The 24663-nt window shown below is 47.1% G+C and overlaps 1 protein-coding gene across 2 annotated transcripts in view; it reads left to right on the plus strand.

Annotated features, from left to right (window-relative positions):
- The first annotated feature begins 1134 nt into the window (after positions 1–1134).
- The window catches only part of LOC144115945 (uncharacterized), a 43433-nt gene continuing 19904 nt past the window's right edge, over positions 1135–24663 (plus strand). Inside the window, exons 1-2 of one of the 2 annotated variants that reach the window (XM_077650579.1) lie at positions 1135–1310; positions 17292–17394. In XM_077650579.1, coding sequence (XP_077506705.1) covers positions 1266–1310; positions 17292–17394 — 148 coding nt within the window. In that variant the 5' untranslated portion in view covers positions 1135–1265. Of the gene's footprint in view, positions 1311–1574; positions 1620–17291; positions 17395–24663 lie in introns of those variants that run through there. The other variant, XM_077650580.1, reaches the window with a different exon arrangement.

Below are 24663 nucleotides of genomic sequence, written 5' to 3' on the forward strand. Positions count from 1 at the left end.
TAAAAATACAGCACGATTACGATACTCGACAATGCCGTGTTGTGGGTTATTTTTTATCTTTAATGAGGAAGTTTAGCTGTTATTTTCTTTTAATGCAAAATTAAAGATTTGGAGAGGCTTTCACAGCTAGGTCGTGCAGGCGTAGGCGCTGCGCTTCTGCTTTGGCTGGTTACACTTATGTATCTCGGCCGCGCCATCACGTGCGCTTCTGCCCGCTTATGATGATTGCGTTTGCCCAGTCTCGTAATCATCTCGTGAGCTTAAAACGGCTGCCCTGCAATTGCGCATTACCGAGTACCGTAATTGTGCCCCTTTCATTCGTTCCTCAATTCCTGCATGCTCAGGGTACTTTTCAAGTGTTCACTCGCTGCTTCCCTTGTAACACCTGCAAAGAAGCGCGCGCATTTGGCGGCGTCTTAAGACTTACACCCTGGTGCGCGGGGTGGTCACCTGATCGGAGAGAAGAGCACGCGTGGTGACGTCACTAGTGTAGCGTCAATAGAGTACGGACAACAGCGAGCACTAACAAGTGCCGATAAGCGTGACTGCAAACAAGAAACAAGTGCGGTTAGCCTTCGTGTTCGCGCAGTTTCGCATACATTCGAACATCAAGAAATTGTGGGAATTGGAATTATCTCGCGCTTTTGCTATGACTCAAATCAGAGAGTGACGTGAATGGCGTGCTGCTAGGTGCGCGACAAGCGACCGACTGTCGATGGCGCAGAGCGTAGCCGGCTGAGTCCATAGTTTTACCCGCACGCGTTATACTGCAGTCGCTCAGAGTACGCGTGCCTCGATGCAGCGAAATGCTGTGTACGTCTCCTGTTTCGTGGGTGCTCGGTAGTGTCATTCGATGGCGGCGGATTTGAAAATCGGCGTCTTCCCAACTTACGGTAAAGAACTGGCTGAAGCGAAACAAGAGCGCCTCGACTTCCAATGAGAGCGTTCCGCGCATTCTGAACTTGTACACACTCCGCCTCCCGTTGTGGCGTCTGTGAGAACACCCAAGAGCAACTCGCAAGGCCGAGTGACGATGTGGAAGAGAGCCGCCGAGACCGCTCCCTCCGCGTCTCCCTAAGAGGCCATCTTGTTAGCGATGACGTCATCTCGCGTCGGAGGGCAGCCAGCGCCAAGTGTTTCGCGCCTCGGGAGTATCGCACTCTCCGATGACCTCAGCCGACGGCCCACGCTGAGTGACAGCAGAGGAACCAGTTTTCGCCGACCGGTCCCGCCGGAGGAGTCAGGGCCGCCAGTCGCCAGCCACCATGCAGCGGACACCGCCGGTTGCGGCGGCGGCTGCCCTCCTGGCGGTGAGTGCCTGCCGCCGCTAATGGATGCGTGTGCCTCGCGAAACTCACGCGAACGACCCCTTCTTCTAGGATGAAAAAGCAAGTCCTGCGAAGTTGGTGACAAGACAGATAATTACAGCAGCACGTAGGACGACTGGAAGCGCTTCTTGTCTGTGTAGTTGCCGTTCATTGTCTTGCCACCAACTTCGCCCCGTACCCATGTTTTAGAAAAATCTCGTGCAATTATTGTGAAAATGCTTCTCACTCTGAACCCATTGTAGGCTGGCTGCGGCAGACGGAATGTTCTCTTTCTTGCTGGTCCGAGATGCGGTGAGGATTTGCTGGGAACTTGTGAACGCGTATCGTCGAGGATGTTAACAGTCATTTTGGAGTTTGTGCAGTCGAACCGCGCTGAATGTAACCGTTGACCCGGCGCAAGGTGCCAGTAATGATTTGGAGTATACTCTTTGCGCAGTTACTGCAGGTTTTCGGTGTTAGACTTTTTGCGGCGGTCTTCCTTCCGATCAGCAGAGGAGGAACGCTCGCGATGTGTTAATACTAAATTTTGTGGAGCGAATGAGCGATCAACGCGAGGTGTGTTTAAGAGCTTTCTCCTCCTTGGATGCAACTTTCTTATGAAGTGATTGAACTGGCGGATCCGGTTTGCCCCGAAATAATATGGTAGTGTTAATTATTTCTTTGGTTAACCGGTAAAACGTTGTTCCTAATGTTTTTATGATGTTTATGAAATGTTGTGGATAAAGCTTGACTCCTCTTTTAACTTTAATTAAACATCCGTAAAGCGATTAAACAACGCATGTGCAACTTTCGCTAAAGCGGTAAAGTAACCCTGTCGGACCAGGCCCGTCAGTTGTGAAAGCACACAACTTCAATCAGTGCATTGCAATTACCAAAGGGCAACTACGGCGTCAGTACAGCACTGTACTGGACAGTGCAAATAACACATATGCAACTCACACACTTACATTCCAACTGGTACTATGGGCTAAGTGATAGTGGTGAACTGGTAAAAAGTAAATTTTTCATGGGAACTTTTGGCGCTCTGTCTGCTCTCTATGCCAGGCCAAGTATGAGATATTTGACTGCAAACCGGCGTTAGTTCAATAACATCATTACTGCGCGAGCAGACCTAAGAGCTAGCTAGCTGGTACAGAGCACTTCCAACATACTTGTGTCGTCATAATGTAGCAATAATTTGAACAATATATTTAACATTTTCAGCGCTGGTTTCAAATACATTTGAACGTTAAAATAAATGCTTGGATATAACCTAAACGTCATGACAATTTTCGACACAGCGTAATGTTTCGAACTAACATGCAACGTTACTGCAACTCTCACAACATTTGCGTAGCGTTACTGCAATGCGTGGTGCTACCTAGGATTATCTCGTCTTTCCCGGCAGTGTACCACTCACGCCACCGGGGCCTGATGTCGTGGGCGAGATTGAGGGCGACTGCTCTGCCTCGCCGTCGGCCTTCTGGCGGTTTCCCAAGGCTACGCTTCCGACGAAGGTGCACTGTCGTGCCCTCGATCTTGTACGATGGCATAGACAGATCGTAGCGATGGAAGCAAATAGCCGCGGTCGGGGTTATATCGAAAAGTAAGGGACTGCTAGAAAAAAGAGGATGCCAAACTTTCGTCTCTAAAATGACACCTTTCAGTTCAATCACTTTACAAAAAAAAATGACAAATACTGTCTGATAGAGTGCATATACTACGTAAAAAATTGGCTCCAAATCAAATCAATGATCTCAAAACGTTGTAGCAGGAATGCTGATAGTTTCAAATGAAAACGAAAAGCTTTGTGTCCTGGAAAATTAACATCTTTATTCCTCACGAATCTGCTTCATATATAGTGTTCTGTAAAAAAAAAATGCGACACGTTGGATACGACGAGCGATCAGCTCTAGCGGGTTAGCGGATGTTCAACATGTCCCGCAAAGCGCATGATTAACACCGTGGGCTCTCTCTTCCCCGAGAAGCATTCAGGATAACTTTTATTGGCATAACCTAGTAGAAAGCAATAAAACATTCAAGACAGGCATAATTTAAATTTATCATGTAGGCAAATATGAGCTCAATTTAATAATGACAATTTAATGCCTACGACGTCAACAGTTTGCAAAAAAGAACACAAGACAGGTAAGAACAACAGCAAATAAGACAACCTGGTATCAGTTTTCAAAAATATATCGTTGCCTTCTTATAATTATCATTTCTGATAATTTATTCTATTACGTAACGAGCCGCCGCGGTGGCTGAGTGGTTATGGCGCTCGGCTGCCGGCCCGAAAGACGCGGGTTCGATCCCGGCCGCGGCGGTCGAATTTCGATGGAGGCGAAATTCTAGAGGCCCGTGTACTGTGCGATGTCAGTGCACGTTAAAGAACCCCAGGTGGTCGAAATTTCCGGAGCCCTTCACTACGGCGTCCGTCATAGCCTGAGTCGCTTTGGTACGTTAAACCCCCATAAACCATTAACCAATCTATTACGTAACGCCTGGAGAAAATTTGACCATTTTATTGCATTGTGCGGGAAGAGTAGGGTGCGGTAACACAGTGAGAAGCCTGTAGCTAGTGTCCAGTATTTACAAATTAGCCCATAAATGATGTGTGAAACTTTCGCCTCATATCTCTGTCGCGCTATTACCACGTGCAAAGATTCAAGAAAATTTGATTTCGAATATAGATAGGTGCAATGCAATTTTACGCCATTAAAAAAGCAAGTGAATCAGCCCTTTCTTAATGTCGATGTTAAGGTTACTGCAACCAGCATGTGGAACAGTAGCCTCGCATGATACCAACGGCTATTGCTCTACCGTAGCGCCGCTCAGATAGTAATTAGGGTCCACCACTTGTGGCGCAGTTCTGTGATCTAGCAGCCATCTCTCAGGTTTTGCTCAGAGTCTGTCATCACGAGTTCAGTGTCCTCCGGAAATTTTAGACGAGAGCAGAAAGCGGCCTTCCGAACTGTCCGGTTCCCCAGCGGATAAAATACGTCCTGCAGAGAATCCCGTGACACCCAGGACTGTTGTGATAAAGCTGTAAATCACCACGTACACCACGCGAGGAAATCAGCGGAGGCGCTGTCAGTCCTATCACAAGCATCTACGCAAGAGTACAAAAAAAAAAATACTGCGACTTCGCTAGCTCCTCTGATCGTAAAGCCATGAAGAATCATCCAGGAATAAGCGTGGATTACCTGTTGAATTTATTAAAAGACGTTTAGAGGCTAGTTGATTATGCATTGTTTCTGGAAAAGTTATTCAGTGCTACTGTTTTTCTTCTGACGAGCACACAGACAGACATGACGGGACAACGCCCGTCCCGCCATGTCCATCTGTGTGCTCGTCAGAAGAAAAAAACTAGTGCTGAATAACTTTTCTAGAATCTTACGTAGTCATGGATTGTGCGTTACTCGATTTGTGCCTCGCCGTTGCGAATGATAGCTCACAGAACATTATCATTATCATCATTAGTTAAACGAAGGTTTAATATACAGGTAACGTTGAAATACGCAGCATTTTACCCCCTTTCACCGCCAAATTATGAAAGAATCAAAGAAAAAAAACCATAACTGCAATTATGACAGCTCATGTGCCCACACTGAAATCTAACCAAGATTTCATTCAAGAATTTGTTACTACAGTTGCGCGACCATGCGCATTTGGTGCATTTTGGGCAGCCAGTCTGAGTTGAGTTGAACGCCAGTTCGAAGACCTGTAATAAAAACTGTAGAAACAGTTGAAGCATTTTATTTTCGAAATGAACCAGATGTATCTAAACACAAACCGAGAGAAACGCGATCGTTTGTTATCCGCACAAACCGCAGCGCTTTCCAAGCCATTATGTGGTATCCTTTTCGTGTTAGCTGAGTAACCTTGCATCATTATGTAACGAAAAACCGTACAAATAATTTAGTTGATACCAGCATGCAATCTTTCAATTTCACTCTTTTCGATGTCAAACTCTGAATGCGACCGAGTTTTGTTCAGAAAACATTTTTCTACGGTTGTTTCCAAGTTCAGTTTATGAAAATTATGCTTAAAAATACCATGCTGTGTTTATAGTAGACAAGCAATAAGAACATGCATTGTGTGTTATCAGGGGCACTACTGTGCTTCAACGCAAGAAAGAAAATTCGAATAGTAGACTTTGTCGCACGCATTGACGTGGCAGCCTCCTCTTTTATTGGTAACACTTCAGCAGCGGAAAGGTAGACTAGCTAGAATGTACGGCATCTAGAGTGTATTTTACTTTATTGTGCCACTCTAAATTCATGAATAGTTGCGGAATGGTAGACGCGTACAGGACACAAAACGACAGGACAATGGCTAGTATTGTCGTTTCCTATCTGCCTCTGCTGTTTGCCTCTGCTTGGCACGTTCACTGTTCCAGAGTTTCATCTTTGCTTCATCGGCGACGAGGCTAACGATCCCATCGTTATGGTCGTCTTTAGGATTCATATCTTCCGCCGATCTCTTCATCTCATTCCGAGTTTATGAAGTATACGCTCGGAACAGTCCGACCTACATCAAAGTGTACTGTTGGGCAAGTTGGTGAGACATTCTGTAGGGAAACAGCGCCAACCTATTTGGCTCAAGATGACTGAAAACGCTCTCACAAGTGAATATGGCTCGTTTTGACCCGTACATTATCAGGATGTGGCTCTTTTTTGATTTGACGTAGGAATTGCACTCAGGTTTTGTGGACGTTAAAGGATATCTTTCATTCTCACAGCTTTTCCAAAAGTAAGAGGTATGGATGAGGTTTTCAATTACAGAAAAAATTGACTTAGTTTCCGTTTCAGGATTTGGCTCATTTCGAAAGAAACAACTCCTCAGTTCGTGTTGCTCAAAGAGCAGATTGCATTTGTAGCAACGGAAATCTACCCGGCCAATGTAGTGAAATCACCTTCTTTCTCTTATTACCTGGCAACGTTCTCGTCCACTCGCTACATTTCTTTTTCACTGTAACAAAGGACTAAATCTGTCGTTGATGTTTGCCACCGTCCTCGCTGTCATCGCTCCCGCTGCTACGCAAATTCAACGACTGATCCATTTTGCGATCGCACATGCGCGGTTTGAGTAGTGATTAAAAACTGTCAATAGAATTTTCGATACTATTGACAGTTACGCATCAAGTTGAGATCGACGGTAGAAAAAACTATCGGTAGTATAAGATGACGAAACGTACTGCGCTTTATCACTGCAGCGTAAACTTTCCGACGTTTTCCCGCGTTTCACCGAAAAACAGGGCCGCTTTGCACTTCTCTCGTCCTTCGTAGCAACAGCGCTGTGCGCGTGCGTGTCTTCTTTCTCTGTCCCGTGTAAGCGCGCTGTTTTTCCGTAATATCATACCAACTGGCTCGACAATTATCCTTAATGCAGTTAATTCCCGCGTTTCCCGAGCACACGGTGTGCAGGTGCTGGTAACGATGCATCGTCTTCGCAGTCCATCGAGCGCTGCAGTCGTACCCTCCGTAGTGTCATTAGATAAACTATTCAGAGTTCCGCGGAGGTCCTTGTGCTGGCGACACCTACGACCGGCGCCGTCCACAGGGCCTCCCAGCTGCCTGAGACGCTTCTTTTGGCGCGCCTGCTTCTGAGCCTAAATCGGGTGGAATTATTTACATCAGCGGTTATGTTTCCCAACTTTCCTTCACACCACTTCCCCACAATGACTCGATACATTTTAGCAGAAATTTCGGCCTACTAGGAACATGCTGACATCAAATGTTGACTGGCTAAATCTTTCAATCACCCCACGTTTTGGTGTGTCACGCGACACTGGGCGTTAAAGTGTCAATTGGACGTCAGCCTAGCCCCGCTGACTCACATTGGACTGAGGTGGCATACTGTTAGGTGGTGGTAGCGACCGGCATTGACGCCGGAGTGAACGGTAGACAAGCAGGCTAGCTGGCTGGGAGGTACATAACAAACTCTTAGCTGCTCGAACTCGTGCCCCCAAGAGAACGAGGCCTGTACAATGTCAGAGGGCACGTCGCTCTCCGCTGCGATCTATTTAAATGCGATAGCGACCTTTCGGCACGGGTCGCCTAAAACGCAGAACATAATCTCGGACATCGCAGAAACTGCCGCGCTCGCTATCACGGTCGTTCCAGACTGCACTGGTTGCGTCTCGCGCCTTTGCAAACACAGTGATAAGGCACCGTCAATAAAAAGAGGGCATGGAAAAACGAATAGTATAAGAAGTTTCGTGCCGACACCTTCGGGACCTGTTCACGCATATTTTATATTGTTTTAACCCGGTTGTACAGGTAGAAAGCACGCAATATGTCTCAATCTAACGCCCCCTTTCCCCCAGCGCAGGTTTTTCTCGCAGATCTCTGAGGCTATAGGTTACACAGCCACTTATTTCCTGACGGTGATCACGGGGTCTTTTTTGGTTTTCACGTCACGAGTTGGAATTTAAACGGGGAAGAATTTTTCATCAAATTTTCTCGGCAACAAATAAACGTTTTGCTGCCGGACGAACTTGAACATAACCGGCAAGAGCCGCAGAATCGATTTTCACTGAGAACACCAGTTCGATGGCGATGTTCTCATAGCCCCTTAAGGTCCAGAGGACGTTAAGAAGCAGGAAATGGTTAGCGAAATTTCACACAATGTAGCTTATAACATAATGTATCATGTAATACAACAAAAAGAAAAAGTTTGAAAAGGTAGTTGACCGTAAACCGAAATTTTTGCCGATTAATTATAGCAGCAACTGAGTTTGTTCCAAATCGGATGACTACAAGGAATAAATAGGATGAAAATGAAGCTGTGTGCGCAAATTTAAAAAAAGTCTTTGCAAGAGTTATCGCCACCTATGTCCACCTAACATCGCAGCTTGAAATGCCGTCTGCAGACAGATCAGTGTTACACTCAATCTGCCGTACATAAGCACAGCGCATGACCGACATGAGGCCCCCGAAGAGCTGAAAAACATCTTGCTAGTAAACCCCATACTAATGAACATGCACCCGATACACCACGGAGGAAGAAGAGACGCCAGAGCTCAAGCCATAGGAAAACAATAGAAGAACAACAGAAAAACACAATAAACGGACGCGACGAGGCCGGTTGCAAACATTGTGACGATGGCAGCCACGGATGGCAACTTCAGGAACACCGCATCAACCAGGTGCAGAGACCCAACCCAAGCAGAGGAGGCCGCCGTCGCGCTCGTAATTTCACACAGAAACAGCGAATATAATAACGGAATCGCACTGAAACATGCTGGAACTACATCAGGGGCAGCAGGCAGCCGTTATGATCCTAAAGAACATCATGGAAGCCGCAAGGCAAAGGAAAGTTCATATGGACACTAGCACATCAGTTCGCAGAGAGGAACGAAGACGCACAGGCCGCAGTCTGAGCACTCCTACCCCGGGCACCCCAATACACGGACGAGCACAAGATGGGAAGACATCAGCGCAAAAACGAGACAAGGGACACAGGAAGACACATAAGGCATTCCCAGCGTCCTTGTGCCCTTTGTCTTGTTTTCGCGCCGACGTTTTCCCATCATGCAGCACCAACTAGCCCGGCAGCATACTCTCTTGGACGAGCACAGCTTTACTCAAACATGCTGACCGCATACTCAAATATCCTGCACCATAGGCTAGGCAGAAGAGATTACGCGCCACCGGATAAAGAACTAGACAGGGAACAAGAAACAACCCTGCGAAGAATGCAAACAAAACACGTACTCAGGCCCAAAAAGACTGCACTCAATCTATCCAAAAAGCCATGAGCCACAATGCGCACACTACATATGGCATAGACGCAGACCTATACCACACGGTATAGGCCGACCAAGACAACACAGAAACAGAAAGGATAAAGATGGGAGTAAGTGCTGTCCGGCTTAGACACAAAATTTCGAAAGGAGCTGCCCGAAAGGGCTGCAAGATCCAATGCAGTTTCGGTATAGGGGGACCGACCACTAACTTTAGGTCAAATTAGAAATGTTTTCAGGAGTGGTTCGGTAACTGGATATGATGCATGGGGTTGCTTTATTCTGCGGAAACTCGTGGCCATTTGTAAGAATTTGGTAACAGGGGTTTTAAATAAAGAGGCGCATTCTAGTTCGGGCATAACGGGGGTTTTGTAAGCAATGAGTTTATTGCAGGTGCTAGAAGAACGCAAGGACTGACGGAGAAAACCCAAGTACAGCTAGCCGACAATACTTTATCGAAATGGGCGTTGACGTTGAAGTTAGGTACGCCCTCAAAATACTTATATTCAAACGCTATTATCAAGTTACACCAGAGCGAGAGTCCGCAAAAAAGACGCAGTGTTGAAGGCAATTGGGAGGGAAGGTCATCGGCATAAGGAATCGCAGGGGTCCCAACACCATTCACTGAGAAACCCCTCAGTAATCAATTGCATTAGAGGATTTGCACTTGTCTATTTCTACGTATTGATATCTGCTCGACAGAAAATTTTCTAACCACCTGACAATTAACAGACTTGATATTTAGGGCTTTAAGTTTAGCCAACAAGCAATCTATGTACCTTAAAAATGCCTTCCTAATATAAGTAATTATCAATCCTGAACGTATCGGGCGCGCAGCACATGGGCATTTCGTTCAACCCGCCGCGGTGGCTCAGTGGTTAGGACGCTCGGCTCCTGATCCGGAGTTCCCGGGTTCGAACCCGACCGCGGCGGCTGCGTTTTTATGGAGGAAAAACGCTAAGGCGCCCGTGTGCTGTGCGATGTCATTGCACGTTAAAGATCCCCAGGTGGTCGAAATTATTCCGGAGCCCTCCACCGCGGCGCCTCTCACTTCCTTTCTCCTTTCACTACCTCCTTTATCCCTTCTTCCCTTACGGCGCGGTTCAGGTGTCCAATGATATATGAGGCAGATATTGCGCCATTTCCTTTCCCCCAAACCAATTATTATTATTATTATTTCGTTCACCTTCGTTCGTTCACTGTGTCCTTCCCCTGTTTTAGTGCCTAAGTACAGCGAGCCCGACACTTTCAAGATGCGCAAACCAATTAACTACCTTTGATACTTTGCTCTTTTGAAGAACTGATATTATAATGAATGTCCCGCAATAAGTATAAGGAACTTAAGGGGGCACTTAAGCTTCTCCTAAAGGGTAGGACGCTATAGCGTTAATGAGTCCCTTCAGCGTCCCGGGGTCCTCTTTGCCGATCATTTCTCCTAGGTTCTGCCTACATGCACACATATGCGGAATTGGCCATTCTCTGATTTACATTCATAGATCGCGGAGAGTCCACTCATGACGAAGTGGTGCAGCGGTTAAGTGATGCGCCACTGCCCCGGCAGTGTTTCAAACACAGCCACCGGTGGGCCTTGCGAGACTCAGGTTGCTCTTCCCGAGCGACCTCTCGCGACCAATCATTTATTTAACTGTCGCTTGCCACGATGGGCACTTTGCTCACAATCCGGTGGGCAGGTTGCGATCACGTCACAAGGTCACCTGACCCAAATGGCAGGTGAGCCACCTGCTTTTTCGCTCACGACGCCGATGAAGACGCAGGCTTTCCTGCTGCCCTGCAGAACGGAAGCCTCAACGCTATCGCGTTACGAATTTAGTCTCACGACACAATATGTGCGAAATCCGTGCTGGTTTGCAAATATCAGATCATTGTAACTAATGTGGCTCATAACATTCAAGTAAATGATTTAGTAAATCCCACTACTGAAAGTTGATGTAGTCTAGAGGTAGTCCTGCTTCTGAAGCAGACTTCGTGGATTGCATCGAGGGCACGATTGGCTAGCGGGTGACATTGCTTAACGACGATGGGTATGTCAGAGGGCCGCATGAATTTGTTTGTTTAACAAATCCACAACATCATGCACTCTCGTACACGCAGGTTTTATTGTTAGCTCAGCTTACCACGTCATAGCATAGTCCTAACGCCGCCACCTTTGAAGCGCTTTCCGAAATCCTAACGGCGCCTTCTGCATGCTTGGACTCTCGGTGAGAAGTCTTCCTTTACCCAAACTTTCGGATAGTCACTCCATTTTACGTTTGTAAGGAGATTTCAGGCCGTTATATTTTCTCTGGTAACTTCGAAACTTCTTGATGACAGGTCTATGTGAGTCGTACGAGAAAAACAAGGTAGCCATGTGCCCTTTCGATTTCACCGGTGCCGATGCGAAGCCTAAAGTCGGAGATTAGGGCTCTGGTACATGGCGGTTTACGTTGTTTCGTTATTCCTTTAAACAACAAGTTGTCGCGCTGCAACTTATTGTTCTGGTCGTCCATTCCACGAATCGGTAAGAAAATATCGGACTGTGCATGCAGTTACAACATGCTGGCGAAGGTCCTCGCCGTGAGATTAAATACTTGGTACCACGTTTGCGCGAGTTCGTATAGGACGCCAGCACCTTCGGTATGTTCTACAGCGACGATGTGCTTGCATTTTGAAAAAGAGTACTTTGGGCAACGAAATGGTTAAGTTTATCACATGCATTGGGACGCCTGGTTCAGCTCTCTGTCTTCAGCCAGGGGAAGAAGGTTTACTGCGAAGATTGCACAAATAAGGGAAACAAGGCCAAAACGCAGGCACAGACATTTCAACACAGCGCCGCGTTGCCTTCCGCCAGCTTGGGAAAATCAGCCAATCCTATTCCAACACACACACAAACGAGCATACATGGTAGCCAATTGGATTCTTGGGCTACGCCTCGCACTTTTCACGTAGGGGGTTCGGATGATTCTGAGCCTCGCCCATTCGTCCGTGCCTGCGGTAGGGTACCTCGATGCCAGCGCCTCTTTTAAATCACGATCTCAAACAAGGCTTGGACAGCAGTATTGAACGGTTTCATGCCTAAAAGCTGCGAAAATGCTTCTTTCTCTAATGGAGTTTTGGTGTTGCTAAGTCGAGCCCCTGGCCCAGAATGGCGTGCCTGCCGCGGTGGCTCAGCGCTTAGGGCCCGGAGAGGCACAACGCAATACCTTGATTTGGCCGCAGTCATCGTCGGGCGCCAAGTCTCGTTCCCATCCGACAACGGCATGTGGCTGCGGTGCGTGTCCGTATTATATATCGTTCTCTCGCATCTTGAATCTTTCAACCTTCTGGCAGCACGAGGCAGTGATAGCGGCTCATTTCAGGCTTTCCTCTCATTTCCTTTTCGGTACCTCTACAGATACAAGCACGCATCCCTTAATGAATCGGTTGCTGAGCTGGCAGAAAAACAACAAAATAAAAGAGCTCTATTCCGAAGCCCTTCACAACAGCGCCTCCTTTCTTTCTTTGGCACTGCTGCTACACCCTGTAAATGTTCACTGGCTGCGGTTGGAAACACAACTGTTTTATAACCAACCGTTCGAGTTTTGCGTCATTGTGAAAAGTGTTTTATTAACGCCGAAATAAATTGTTGCCATCCGCCTCACATTTTCTGAGCTTCCGAAAAGTGGCAGGTTTGGATGTTCGTCGCGTCCAACGGCACGCGTGATTGCAAGACGCCTCCAAGCGCCTCTCGAACGCTCTGTGTGCCTCTGCGTAGGCTTCCTAATTGGCGATAGCAGTAAGTCTCCTATGGGGTGCTCACTATGTGGGATACATTTTTGAAGGTTAGAGGAGAAATCAAAAGTGCCAGAGATACAGGCAAGTAAACAGCGTTTACGATCGCTCTCGCTGACATTCCTGACTTATGCAGATTTGGGTAACATGCTCAGTTATTTCTTTTTTTGCTTTCAGTCTTGCGCGAGATATGCCTCCACACTTCAGTTATGCATCAGTAGGCTTCCGCGGAGTGAAGAGCTGATGTTTTCTTTTTTTTTTACGCATGCATTCATGAAGGCTCACAGCATCACATGTACCGGGTGTACATGTTCATTTTTCTTTTCAAAACCGTGAAAGATGCGTTGTTATGGTCTTTGCAGGTGGATTGCACACCAAGGCGGACATTATTTGCCAGATGGAGTGGAATGAAAAGACGATTACCTGGATCAAGTCACTTTATTTTTGACATAATCGCAATTGTTATTTATTGCGTATTTTTCACGTTCGATATCTCGAACCACAATGTTTATTTGGGAGATTTGAAAGCTGGTATCACCTTCGATATTGACTTTCAACTTCACATATAACCTCATGTCCTAAAACTAAAAGCTGAAAAGTTGATTGGGTAATTTTAGTTCAGTAATCGTCTTTTAATTGGACTTTATTAACAAATTATTATCCACCTTGCTTCAAAGTCCACCTGTGGCAGACGGCACCAAAGAATATTTCCTGATATAAAAAAATCTTTACCTAATAATTTGAAACACTCTGTACAGTGCCGCAAAGTAATGCCCTGAAGGCGAGTGCGAATGTAATATTCGCATTGGTTTTTTTAGGCCGAGGCCGCATTAGCTTTTGCCGCTTCAGCGGTTTCATCACAAGTGTGCACAAAACGAGTGTTTCGACTAATCGAAAACTATTAATCTTAGGAATATTATGCGGCGTTTCAACGCTTGGACGCCATATTTTTCCGTTGCGGAAAAAAATAAAATAGGGCGGTTGAGAAACTATTGTCCGCCTTTTCAACTTGTACTTAAAATGACTATCATCCTAAAATCTATCTGCTTGCAACATGGCGCCGATGGTAAATCAACCACACCATGGCCATATGAATAAAAAGTGTCCTATGCTTCTAGTCACATGCGTCCGCATCAAGGTAGATTTAAAATAGTAGTGAAGCTTCCAGCCCATGCGTTCAAAACATGGCGACTCATGAGCTCACCAGCGCCTCTAGGTACTTGAGGGGGGGGGGGGGGGGCACAGTCAATTTCATGACGTTGTGTGACGTCACACCTACGTATTCTTTTGGCGTGAATTATAAAGTGGTATTTTTGTCGGAGGGAGGGCGGATTCACCGCGTCGCATTTACAAGCCCGTCCCTCTTGAGGGTCGTTGCCTTTCAGCGCACGCCAACCACTGCCATTCAAATTTTTGTCCACTTCTTGTCATTTGTGTGCAGTTGGCAACACAACGAAAGTGGCTGGCAAAGAAGGCGGCACAGGTGGGCAGCAAACCTTCCCGATAGACGGGTTCAGCATAATTCTTGGTGGAAATACTTGAGCAAGTACTCTGTTTTACACTGCAGCAATGTATTACCAATACAGCGCTGCCGTAACTACACAGTTCGCAATAGCGTGTCCGACAAGTATCGCTGTTACATTTGTGATTTATTATATCCATAAAAATACAATGATAAATCACACCAACATATATGTCGCAGACAGCGCAAACAGCGGCTCTGTTTAAGCTTGTAAACCACCACATTAATCACAGCACACACAGAGAAAAGGCCTGAAGTACAGCACTTGACCAGGTAAGAAACTTATATATACAAAAAAACAACGTTAGGATCGCTGTAACTGAGACAAGGATGATATGAAATGTAGGTGCATCATGATATACATGGAGCATATATAGCGATCGCATTACTCTTCACATCTTTATTTGTTCAGCTGCAAGAAAACGGCAATGTTTACCACTGCAAGCGAACATCCATACCCTGTGAGAGACCAGCGGGAAGCGATGCAATGTGACACCGACGGTAGAGTCGACGCTGTCGAAATGTACCACGAAGCATCGCTTCTTACGTGCTGCGAGCTCATCGGGTTATATGGCGCTAAGCGTTTTGGAGGAAAAACGAGAAGTGTGCTACAATGTCCAAAGCGGATCCATCTCGCAAAAGCGCAAAAAGATATTGCACTGGCCGCACGCACAGCAAGAATACGACGGACCAAGAAAACTCGGCAGCAGCTGGGTAGTAATCCCGGCTGCTGCCCGGTTTTCATCTTGACTAACTACTCCCGTTCGTCTAGCGTCACACTCGTGAAGCGAACTCTAGACCTTCCAGATCTTTCACTGCGGCGTCATCTTTCTAGACTTTTCACTTTGCACAAAACATATTAGACAAATTAATTGATAAAACAAAGTATTTTCAGTGCTCCAAGTTACGCATCATCCCGTATTGATCGCCAATTCAAAGTGAGTGTTTCAAGTTGCAGAACTTACCAGTACTTGCATTATTTCCTGCCCAAGACAAGCTCAGACTGGAACCACCTGCCCGCCTGCATCGTCTCCATCCCAGAACCAGAAGTATTCAAATCTACGCTTCTTAATAATCTATGTTAATATCTCTTTTTTTATTTCATTTTGATTAATTACTTACCACACTTATCTGTAACGACTGAACGGCTCTGATAGTAACGAAATAAATAAATAAATAAATAAATACTACTAGACGGCAATAGCAAAGGATAAACCAGCGTGAAACTTCGAAACCGGGGCATTTTAAGACCTGACTTTGCGCACTTTTAGGGACGCGCCGGTGCAGACAGCGGGACGGCAGCGATAAGAGACCGCCTCGCAAGCTCCCGCCACTGCGACCGAAAACTGCGACCAGGCTCGCAAAATCGCGCTACCAATACAACCACAGTGATTAACAGGGGCCGCAATAAGCATTGCGCACTAAATTTCGAAAATCTATCATATTGCTTTTAGTAAAATACTGTCCTTAACTTATAAGACAAGGAATTTTAATATTTTTTCTTGTTTTATTGGTGCACAATAATCGAATTAAATTTCATTACATGAGTGTTTGGTCCCCACTCATTTGCCGCAGTCAAATGCGCTTGAGCGCATTTCGTTCCCGCCTTCTCTGCCATTTAACAGCTCCTTGCTCGCATTATGAACTGCACGTGGCCCGCTGCGGTAGCTGAGTGGCTTTGGCGTTTGGCTTCCGATTCCAAAGCCGCGTGTGCGAATCCCGGCAGCAGCAGCCGTACTTCGATGGAGGCGGAATGCAAAAACGCCCGTGTGCAGTGCGGTGTCAGCGCTCGTTGAGAGCGTCAGGGGGTGAAAATCAATCCGGAGCTCTCCGCTAAAGCGTCCAACATTGCCCATGCATCGCCTCCGGACGATAAACCGCACAATTCCCAGCTTAAGCACTGCACGATTGACTTTACAACAAAATATTTGACTGCTTGCTCAACGGTGGAAAGGCTACACGGACGTTTCAAAGGGCGACGCGAAAGCGCACGGACAAAGTAAAAAGAAATCACACAAGTCAGCACTTAAGCCGTCGCGGTGGCTCAGTGGTTGCGGCGCTCAGCTGTTGACCCGAAAGACGCGGGTTCGATCCCGGCCGCGGCGGTCGAATTTCGGTGGAGGCGAAATCCTAGAGTCCCGTGTACTGTGCGATGTCAAGAAAGGTTACAGAATCTCAGGTAGTATAAATTTCCGGAGCCCGTCACTACGGCGTCCCTCATAGCCTGAGCTGCTTTGGAAGTTAAAACCCCATAAACCAAACGAAACGCTTGCCCCGTATATTTCAGTGTCTTTCGCAATAACAGTTTAATTTGTCACCCTGCCAACTCGCTCACACAGCTTACGCATCGGCCAACCCTGTTCAGATTGCTGGAATGTGTGCGGCAGAATGCTGGATTTAGGAGTTTCATCTTTCTTGTCCTGTTTCCTTCTAGTTTTAGGTACTTCACATTTCGCTATCCTTCTGCGTAACTTCCTCGGCTGAGTGCTCAGAACAACTGGAGGAGGCCATCCTCTGAAACTTGCCTGTGTGTTACACATGGTGCGCACAAGATTTCTTCATGGCAGCTGAAAAGCCATGCCTCTATTAACGTGTTTTGAATGTGCACCGCTATATGACAGAACCGGTTTCATGTTACGTCATTTTCAACTGCCTTGGAGGAATCGTTTCCGCACATTATGCAGCGCAGCTTAGCCTAGCTGCAACCAGATACGAACGAAGTCCTGCTTCTAAGATGCTCGCTCCAAAACGTGTGGAGATACGTGCCAAAAAGTAAGCGCGCATTTTTTTTTTTCGTTCAATATATGTCAACAACTGTGAGCGAGATGTTCATGGCAGCCTTGCTCGAAGGGCGGGGTTTACTTGGACCTCCTCTCGGGGTATGCAATGAGGCGACTTTGCAACTTTTGGAGGCTCACGCGGCCCCTTTTGCCTCTGGTCGCAGCTGATGGCGTCCACGGTGGTCTGCAACCCTGGCGGGAGGGAGATCCTGCGAGGTCCCACGAGGCCGGTGATCAAGAACCACTTCACCACGGACAGGACAAGAGGTACGAGTGGCCCCCCACTACTTCTGCCTTTCCTTCTTTGCGTGTTTTAAACTTGAGATAAGCTTCCTCAAATAGTTGATGGCAGATGCACTGCTTTCTATTGTTTATTGAAATATTTATTCCCCAGCTGGCGCAGCCCCTGCAGGAAAGTTTTCACCCAGAATGTGATTCTACGAGCAGAGACGACCGCGCATTCAAAAGTGTCTCTAGGCAAATAATTCTTATATCCAGCGGTGTGAAGAAATTAGGATGTTTTGAAACAGCTCGGTTCTTGTAAGGTACGGGCACGCTGTTTTTGGTTGGTTAAGTCGCGGCGGTGTTTTCTGGCGAAAAGACAAGTATTTGCCGCTCTGTAAATCTGTTTCGATCGCGGTCATAGATTAAATAGAACTTTAACTTCGAACTTTAACTTCGCTATCTGCTTTCGTAAGTGAAGCGGCTCCGATCCAAGCTGCTTCAACATCCCAGACACCAATGGCGTGGGCCAGCAGTGACATTAAATGAACTAGGTAGCAAGCTGCTGGATCCTTTTCATTCTGGCAACGTCTGTAACACAAATATCTCACACACCCGCCCACTCCTCGAGAGCCGGACGAAACAAGGTGCGAAAAGCTTTGAGTTGATGTTAGGGCGGGCAGTTTTTAGCTTTCTAGGCGAGAAACATAAGTTATAAGCCTCTTTGAATACATTCTGAATGTGCTAATCGCAATAAATTTTGTTAGTAACTGCCGGGTACAAGTACTTAGGCGGAATTATTAATATACCAACTATTAATACACAGAGTATGACTCTGAGAATTTGTTTTTGTAGTTAACGGCATAGAAACAGTTTCAAAGAAATTAAATTAGATCTTTTACTTTGCACCAGTTCCCGTGTTTACAAAGGTTCTTACCGAGTGAAGAATGGCAAATTGACACTTTTTAAATAACGCAGTGGTCAGCCAAAAATATGACAGATACACAATTGTCCTGATCTTTCGCAATGTTGGTAACATAAATTAAGAGGACTAACGGACACAGTGCAGCGCAGTGCGGTACTCAGAGCTGTTTATGATGAAAAATTTGCACAGCGAGAGCGGAAGAAGAAAGACGGGCAGAAATACAAGGACAGGCGCCAGCTGGAAACGCAAATTTATTCAAGAAAAAGTTCACTTAAGCATGTCACCCAGAACGAAAGTACAAACAAAACCTTCAGAAACAACAAAAAGCAACTCGATGGCCAATGAGCGTCATCACGCAGGACAGTCGCGAGCAATATGAGAGGGAACAAATTTTGAGCACTCATTTATTGATTGCTCCATAATTACTTGTGATCAACACAGTGTTTTTTCTAGCTTGGTTTCCTCTTCGCATATAATATCTAAAAGTCATTCTCAAATTTAGTGAAGTAATGACCAAGAAATTTGCATTTTTGTGCCAAAAGTTCGTGCCTTCTCATATTGCTCACGACTGTACGTGTCACTTACGCTTGGACAAGAACCTGCACGGCAGAAAATATCTTTATCCTCAATGACGGAAGGCGCACGCAAGAAATTCGAATTTATTTCCTGCAATGGCTACTGAAGAGTGCTAATATATCGGTTCTTGGTGTCGTGTATGTGATATGCGAGAAACCGCGCGCAGTATAGAACCCACAAAAAGGTTCCTTGGGTTGAATGAAACATTTCATTTAACTCGAGAAACATTGCATTAATTGTTTTGGGGAGCAGCTGCACGCTCTTGCACACAGTTTGGGAATGTCAAGAAAAGCCAGGCTTGGACAGCAATTCCGCTCCGACATATGAACGCTGGAAGGCAACCCTTCATAGCCGCAGTCCCCTCGACCAGGAATCGCTGGTTAAGAGGGGCCGTAGTATGATGGCGACCAATGAGTTCTCCTACGGAACCCACCCAGTATTTATGCTCTTAATAAATGTTTTTCCTCCCCCTCCTCAGATTGTGAAGAACAGACTGTGTCCACTGAAGCCGGCAAAGCCGTCTTTGTGGCCTTTAACAGAGCTTTAATCTTGTCATTAGACGATCTAGGGTCGTGCTCAAAATCGCCCGCATTCAAGGGCAGGACGACTGCACGCGCTTCCTCGAGCAGCATCCCACATCTGTGATCACTCGCGAAAGCAGCATCACGCGTCACTGATATGAACCTGCGTGAGGAAGGGGGACAGATTCACCGGTGCAGGTTCGGTCCTTCGCCCTCATGCTAGCCGGTCACAAGTTGTGAAAAAATAAACTTCGAGGTGAAAACAGACGCATTCAGAAACGATGGGGCCTTCTTGGGGAACCGTGTTTTCTCTATGTGCTCTTCTTATTATAACGCGCTGCGGCTTTGTTTTTTTTTTTCGTTTTACAGCGTCGTTTTTGGCGCAGCCCAGCCAGCGATCACATTTTCACGTGATGAGATATCACATGAGTGTGAGGTAACTGTCATGATGCCAGCCACGTGACGTGGCAGGTGACGTTAGCCATAGCGAGTAGTTGTCTGAGCGCCCTCTCTACAGTGTTGAACTGCTCCGCAGAAATCGAGAAAGCATAAGAAGCTGCACTGGTCGAAAGCATTGATGAAAGGCATATTTTTTATCTCTAATCGTCCTTCTTTCGAATCGCGATGGCGAACTAACGCTGCGTTCAAGTCTGCATAAGTGTGCACTCACAACGAGCGCGACAGGAAGCTGTTCGTTTTAAAAGCTCAACTCTGACCTTTGAAAGGGAATTTCTGACGCCGTGACGAAGTGCTTTATATCTTGCTCATTTCTGAAACCTCGATGCCCCCTGTTCTTCCTTTGCACATTAATATTATTAGACGGAACTCGAATGATGATGATGATGCAAAGATTTTTATCGGAAAGCCTAAAATTTGTGGTCGGTCCCCTATTATGGCAGTCCTTTGGATCTTGCAGCCGCTCTTTCCCTGTCGGTCAGCTTCTGCTAAACTTCAGAATCTAGGCTGGACAGAATTTCCTTCCACCGCTAAATCATCGGTTAATCTATTCTTTCTATTTCCGTGTTGTCTTGGCAGGCTCATATCATGTGGTAAAGCCTCAGTATAGGTCCGTCTCTACGCCACAGTGTGCACATTGTGGCTCATATAGTATTTTGGGTAGATTGCGTGATGTCATTGTGGGACTGAGTGAGTGTTTATATTCTTCGCAGTGCTATTTCCTGTTCCTTGTCTAGTTCTTCATCCAGTGGTTCGTATTCTCTTCAGCCTAGACTATAGAGTGTTGAAGGAGATCCGAATATGTGGTCAGCATGTTTGAGTATAGCTGTACTCGTCCGTGTGTTGGGGTGTCCGGGATAGGACTGTTTGGGCTGTGGCGTGTGCGCCTTCGTTCCCCTCTTCGTGCTAAAGCGCTGGTCTATACCTGTATATGAGCTTCGATTGCCTTTCGGCTTCTTAGATGTCCTTCGGGATCCTAACGGCTACCTGCCTATCCTGCCCCTGGTGTATATAGTTCCCGCACGCTTCTTGCGAGTCCGTTATTATATTCGTGTTCCTGTGCGTGGTGCTAGAGCTGCCTCCTTTGCTTGGGTTGGGTTTCTGCCCTTGACTGATGCGCTATTTTTGAAGTTGACATCCGAGTTTGTGACTACAATAGTCATGATGCCTCGCAGAGAGCTCAGGAAAAGACGAAGAGGGCCGGCCTTAGGCCCAGATCAAGCTAGCCACTAACGTAGATTATAAGCGGCTTGGCGGTGCCAGCTGAGTGGCCAGCTTTGCGGCAATATCACGTCTTTGCTGTTGCCTGGAGACAAAAGAAATATTGCATAAATTGGCTGTTATTTTGCTTCACACCATGTAGATCCCCTGCAAGGAGCTGAGATGCGCAGCAATAGCGTTCGCTGGTGCAGCTTAGCCACCAAAGCATGTTCCTTATCCGACTCGGGTAGTGACCATGGTCGAGAGCTCTGTCTTTCCGTCGGTGCAACTTTCTACCTGCAAGGAGGAAGTTGGTCATAAAATACCACTTTCCTGCAAGTAACCAGGCCCACTCGCTTGAAGGAGCCCTGCGCAACGATTTTCTTTGCAGCTGCGTCTTGTGCAAACAAACTTTCAGCAAATGCGCGCGTTGTGTCAGGCTTACAACACAGAGCGATGGAGAAATATTCGAGACTCTGTGTATTATAACTCAAAGATCGGTGAGCCTTCGTGACGCTTTGGAAAAAAAAGATCGCTTATCTAATGCGCTCCCCGCCTTGCATCTTCAAATGATGGATTTCTATCGGTCAGGTTGCAGTGGAAGACTACGGATGTATTTTTACCACCTTGTTCAACGTTTACGCAACTCGCTTCAATCAAAACGCAGCTCGGGTTTGAAACTACGATTTCGTTCTCAGTAGTACTGGTAACTTTTTCGTTGCGTTTTTCCCCGCCTAGTGATTCGAGCCTCGAAAACATCATCCGACACCGACCTTCGTCGCGTCCGATTCTCCTCTTGATGATCTTTGATGATCATGTCCCCTCATTCGGCCACCATGGAGGAGCCCACGTAAGCCCTGACCTGCGGCTGAGCCTTCTTGTCGGAACCCTCGTTAACCGCCCGACTTAATGAGTCACTGTCCCATCGCTTTCCACGACAGCGTTCTTCTTACCGCAGTGTTGCTGTAACCTGACAAATCAAAGGAATGCAGCTTTGCGCAGCTCCCCCGATTCTCGGATGACGCTTATGCCGCGCCACTGGCCCCGGACTGCGCCGTTCCGCTGAACCTGCTGCATACAGTTTGCTAGTGATGATCCGCGCCCCCTAACTGCAATTCCAAAAGCCAAGAGGAACCTAGGCCAGCCCGAAGCGGCGCAAGAGAAGGGGATGTTTTGTTCGCTTGGGCACTTAAAACGCGACGATGGTGTACACACGTTTCGCACGTGTCTTTTCGTTGGTATGATCCAAAAGCATCACGAATACCCTAAAATCAAAATTTGAATATATAGATGTAGCTGGGAGACCCATCTGGAACCAGATCCTTCTTCGCGCCGTTGTGGTCGTTGCCGCTAGCTCTGACGCCGCATTTCCATGGTGACCTCGCTTTAGTATCCTCAACAAAATTACCACTAAGACCACGGGCCGCATTTCGTTTCCGTTTTTTTTATTATGACGTCTATTGTGACGACAGTAGATGGAGAACCAAACGACCAGTCACAGGCCCGGTCGGTCTGGACAGGGAGCCACCGCTAGCCACATCCAGTCCGGCCGTGCACCGCTGATTCGTCGCACAACAACCGCACAGTTTCCCGAGATGTAAAAGGGTCTGGAAGAAGCTCGTCAGCCGTGTCAACCGCGTCATCGTGCTCTTGCATTCGTCGGGCTTCGACGCCCGACAGCGCGGCATGCATCCATGGAGTGTGATGCGTTCAGGCAAATAAGTAGCATCACGGGCGTGTTTCTGCCAGGATACACAGAGTTCCACAGTATCGTTCAGCGGACGAATTGGCGCCACCGTCTCTGCGAGTTTGTTAAAGAGCGCTATATCCACCGCGGGAATGTCGGGAAGATGACGTTTCGTATTTGCCTTTGGCTAGCGTTGGGCTGAAAACGTGGATTCTTCGTCGTGGCTACGCCGCGATACGGTGGCGGGATTTAACCACCGTAGCTGCGATGCTCTCAGCCCTGTGCAGATTTAATTGTTTTAGTACAGCGCTTTAATGCGATAGCGTTAAGGAGCTCGTGTCACAGAAAATCCGGCCGCGTTGACGACGTCGTTGACAGCGAAAAATCCACATAGAAACAAACTAGGAGGCAGGTGGGCCACCAAGGTCACGTTACCTTGAAGCGTCATCGGAACATGCCCAGCGTGGCCCGTGGCCGTTGAATCAATGATTGGTCGCTCAGGAAAAGCAACCTTGGCCGCACAAGGCTCACCGGTGGCACTACCTATCACAGGGCAATGGCGCATCCCTTAACCGACTACACCAGGAATAGTATGACGAGTCCCTGGGATCTATGAACATAGAGAACAGCCAATTGTACATATATGCGAATTAAAGCATTAGCTATTGAGGCATACCCTTAAGGGGGAGCATATGTGTCTCCTCTCATTTTTTTTTTACTTCATATACTTAGCATGAGTAAATCTAAGAGATTTGCCTCGGGAAAAGTTGCATTGTTACGACTGAATCCAAGCTATCGGCCTAACACTGTGAAACCTCATCTTCCCGACATGCCCTCGATGGATGAAGTGTAGCGCCGCCAGTTTACACTTATAAAAAAGAATCTCCCACGGCCTACGTTCACAGCAACGGCGAAGAATGGCGGAAGACCTAAATGAAACCTTACAAAATGCGGCCCTATGAGCTTGGTGGACACGGTGACGCACTTGATGCACCATTCCCCTGTTGCTAGCAGGGCGCAGATATGCGAGATGGCATGGTGTCACGTATACGGCGGCGCAGTCAGCCACGTCGGGTTTCAGCGGCTCCCCCCCCCCCCCCCCCCCCCAGCAATCTACCGCGTGTAGCTCCGTCGCCCACGTCGTCCAGTGCCAGTCGCGCTCATATTTCAGCCACCACTCCGCGTTGTCGGTGCCAGGCTCTTCTCTACCGATAACGTCGCCCCGAATGACCTTCCCACTCCCACGTGCTTCCATATCGCTACAGGGCAGAGCTATCACCGTGCTCATCCCTCTGGTTTTGTTTGCCTTGGTTTTGCGGCTGCGTTTTTTAATGCACGTGCGTTCGAGACAGAGCCCATGGAAATAAGTCTTTTAAGTTGGCGTGAATATCCTACAGCTCCACGAAAAAAAAAATGGAACTTGAGGTGGAGCAATCCATCCGGGTTTCAAAGCTTATAGACTTCGGTGATTTTGAGAAAAGCACGCAACAACGGTTAATGCTATGAAGACCGGATTACTACTGTGTGACACAGGCTGTAAAGAAACGGAAGAGAATCAATGAAATGCTGCTCGCGGGTTCAATAGAAATATTGTCTTCTGGCCAGTTCCAGCCGATGCTTGTGGGTTTTTCATTTCACAAACGGCGTCACTGTGAGGTACTCATGCAGGCTGAATGCCAACCGAGCTTTTTTTTGACAAACTGACAAAAGCGCCAGGACAGTGCACGGTGCTGTCCACGCGTCCCGTGTTTCTCATTCTTTTCCTTGTACCGTGCACCAACTATTTCGAGTGAGGCGCCACACTGGAAGCAGGAAATGTGACTATAATGATAAAATTTAAACCATATGATGCATCCGGGCCTCAACGGTCGCATTTCGATGGAAGCGAAATGCTAGAGGCCCGTGTACTGTGCGATGTCATGGCACTATAAAGAACCCTATAGGTGGTC

Source organism: Amblyomma americanum, chromosome 1 (assembly GCF_052857255.1).
Source record: "Amblyomma americanum isolate KBUSLIRL-KWMA chromosome 1, ASM5285725v1, whole genome shotgun sequence".
In the NCBI taxonomy this organism is placed as follows: Eukaryota; Metazoa; Arthropoda; class Arachnida; order Ixodida; family Ixodidae; genus Amblyomma; species Amblyomma americanum.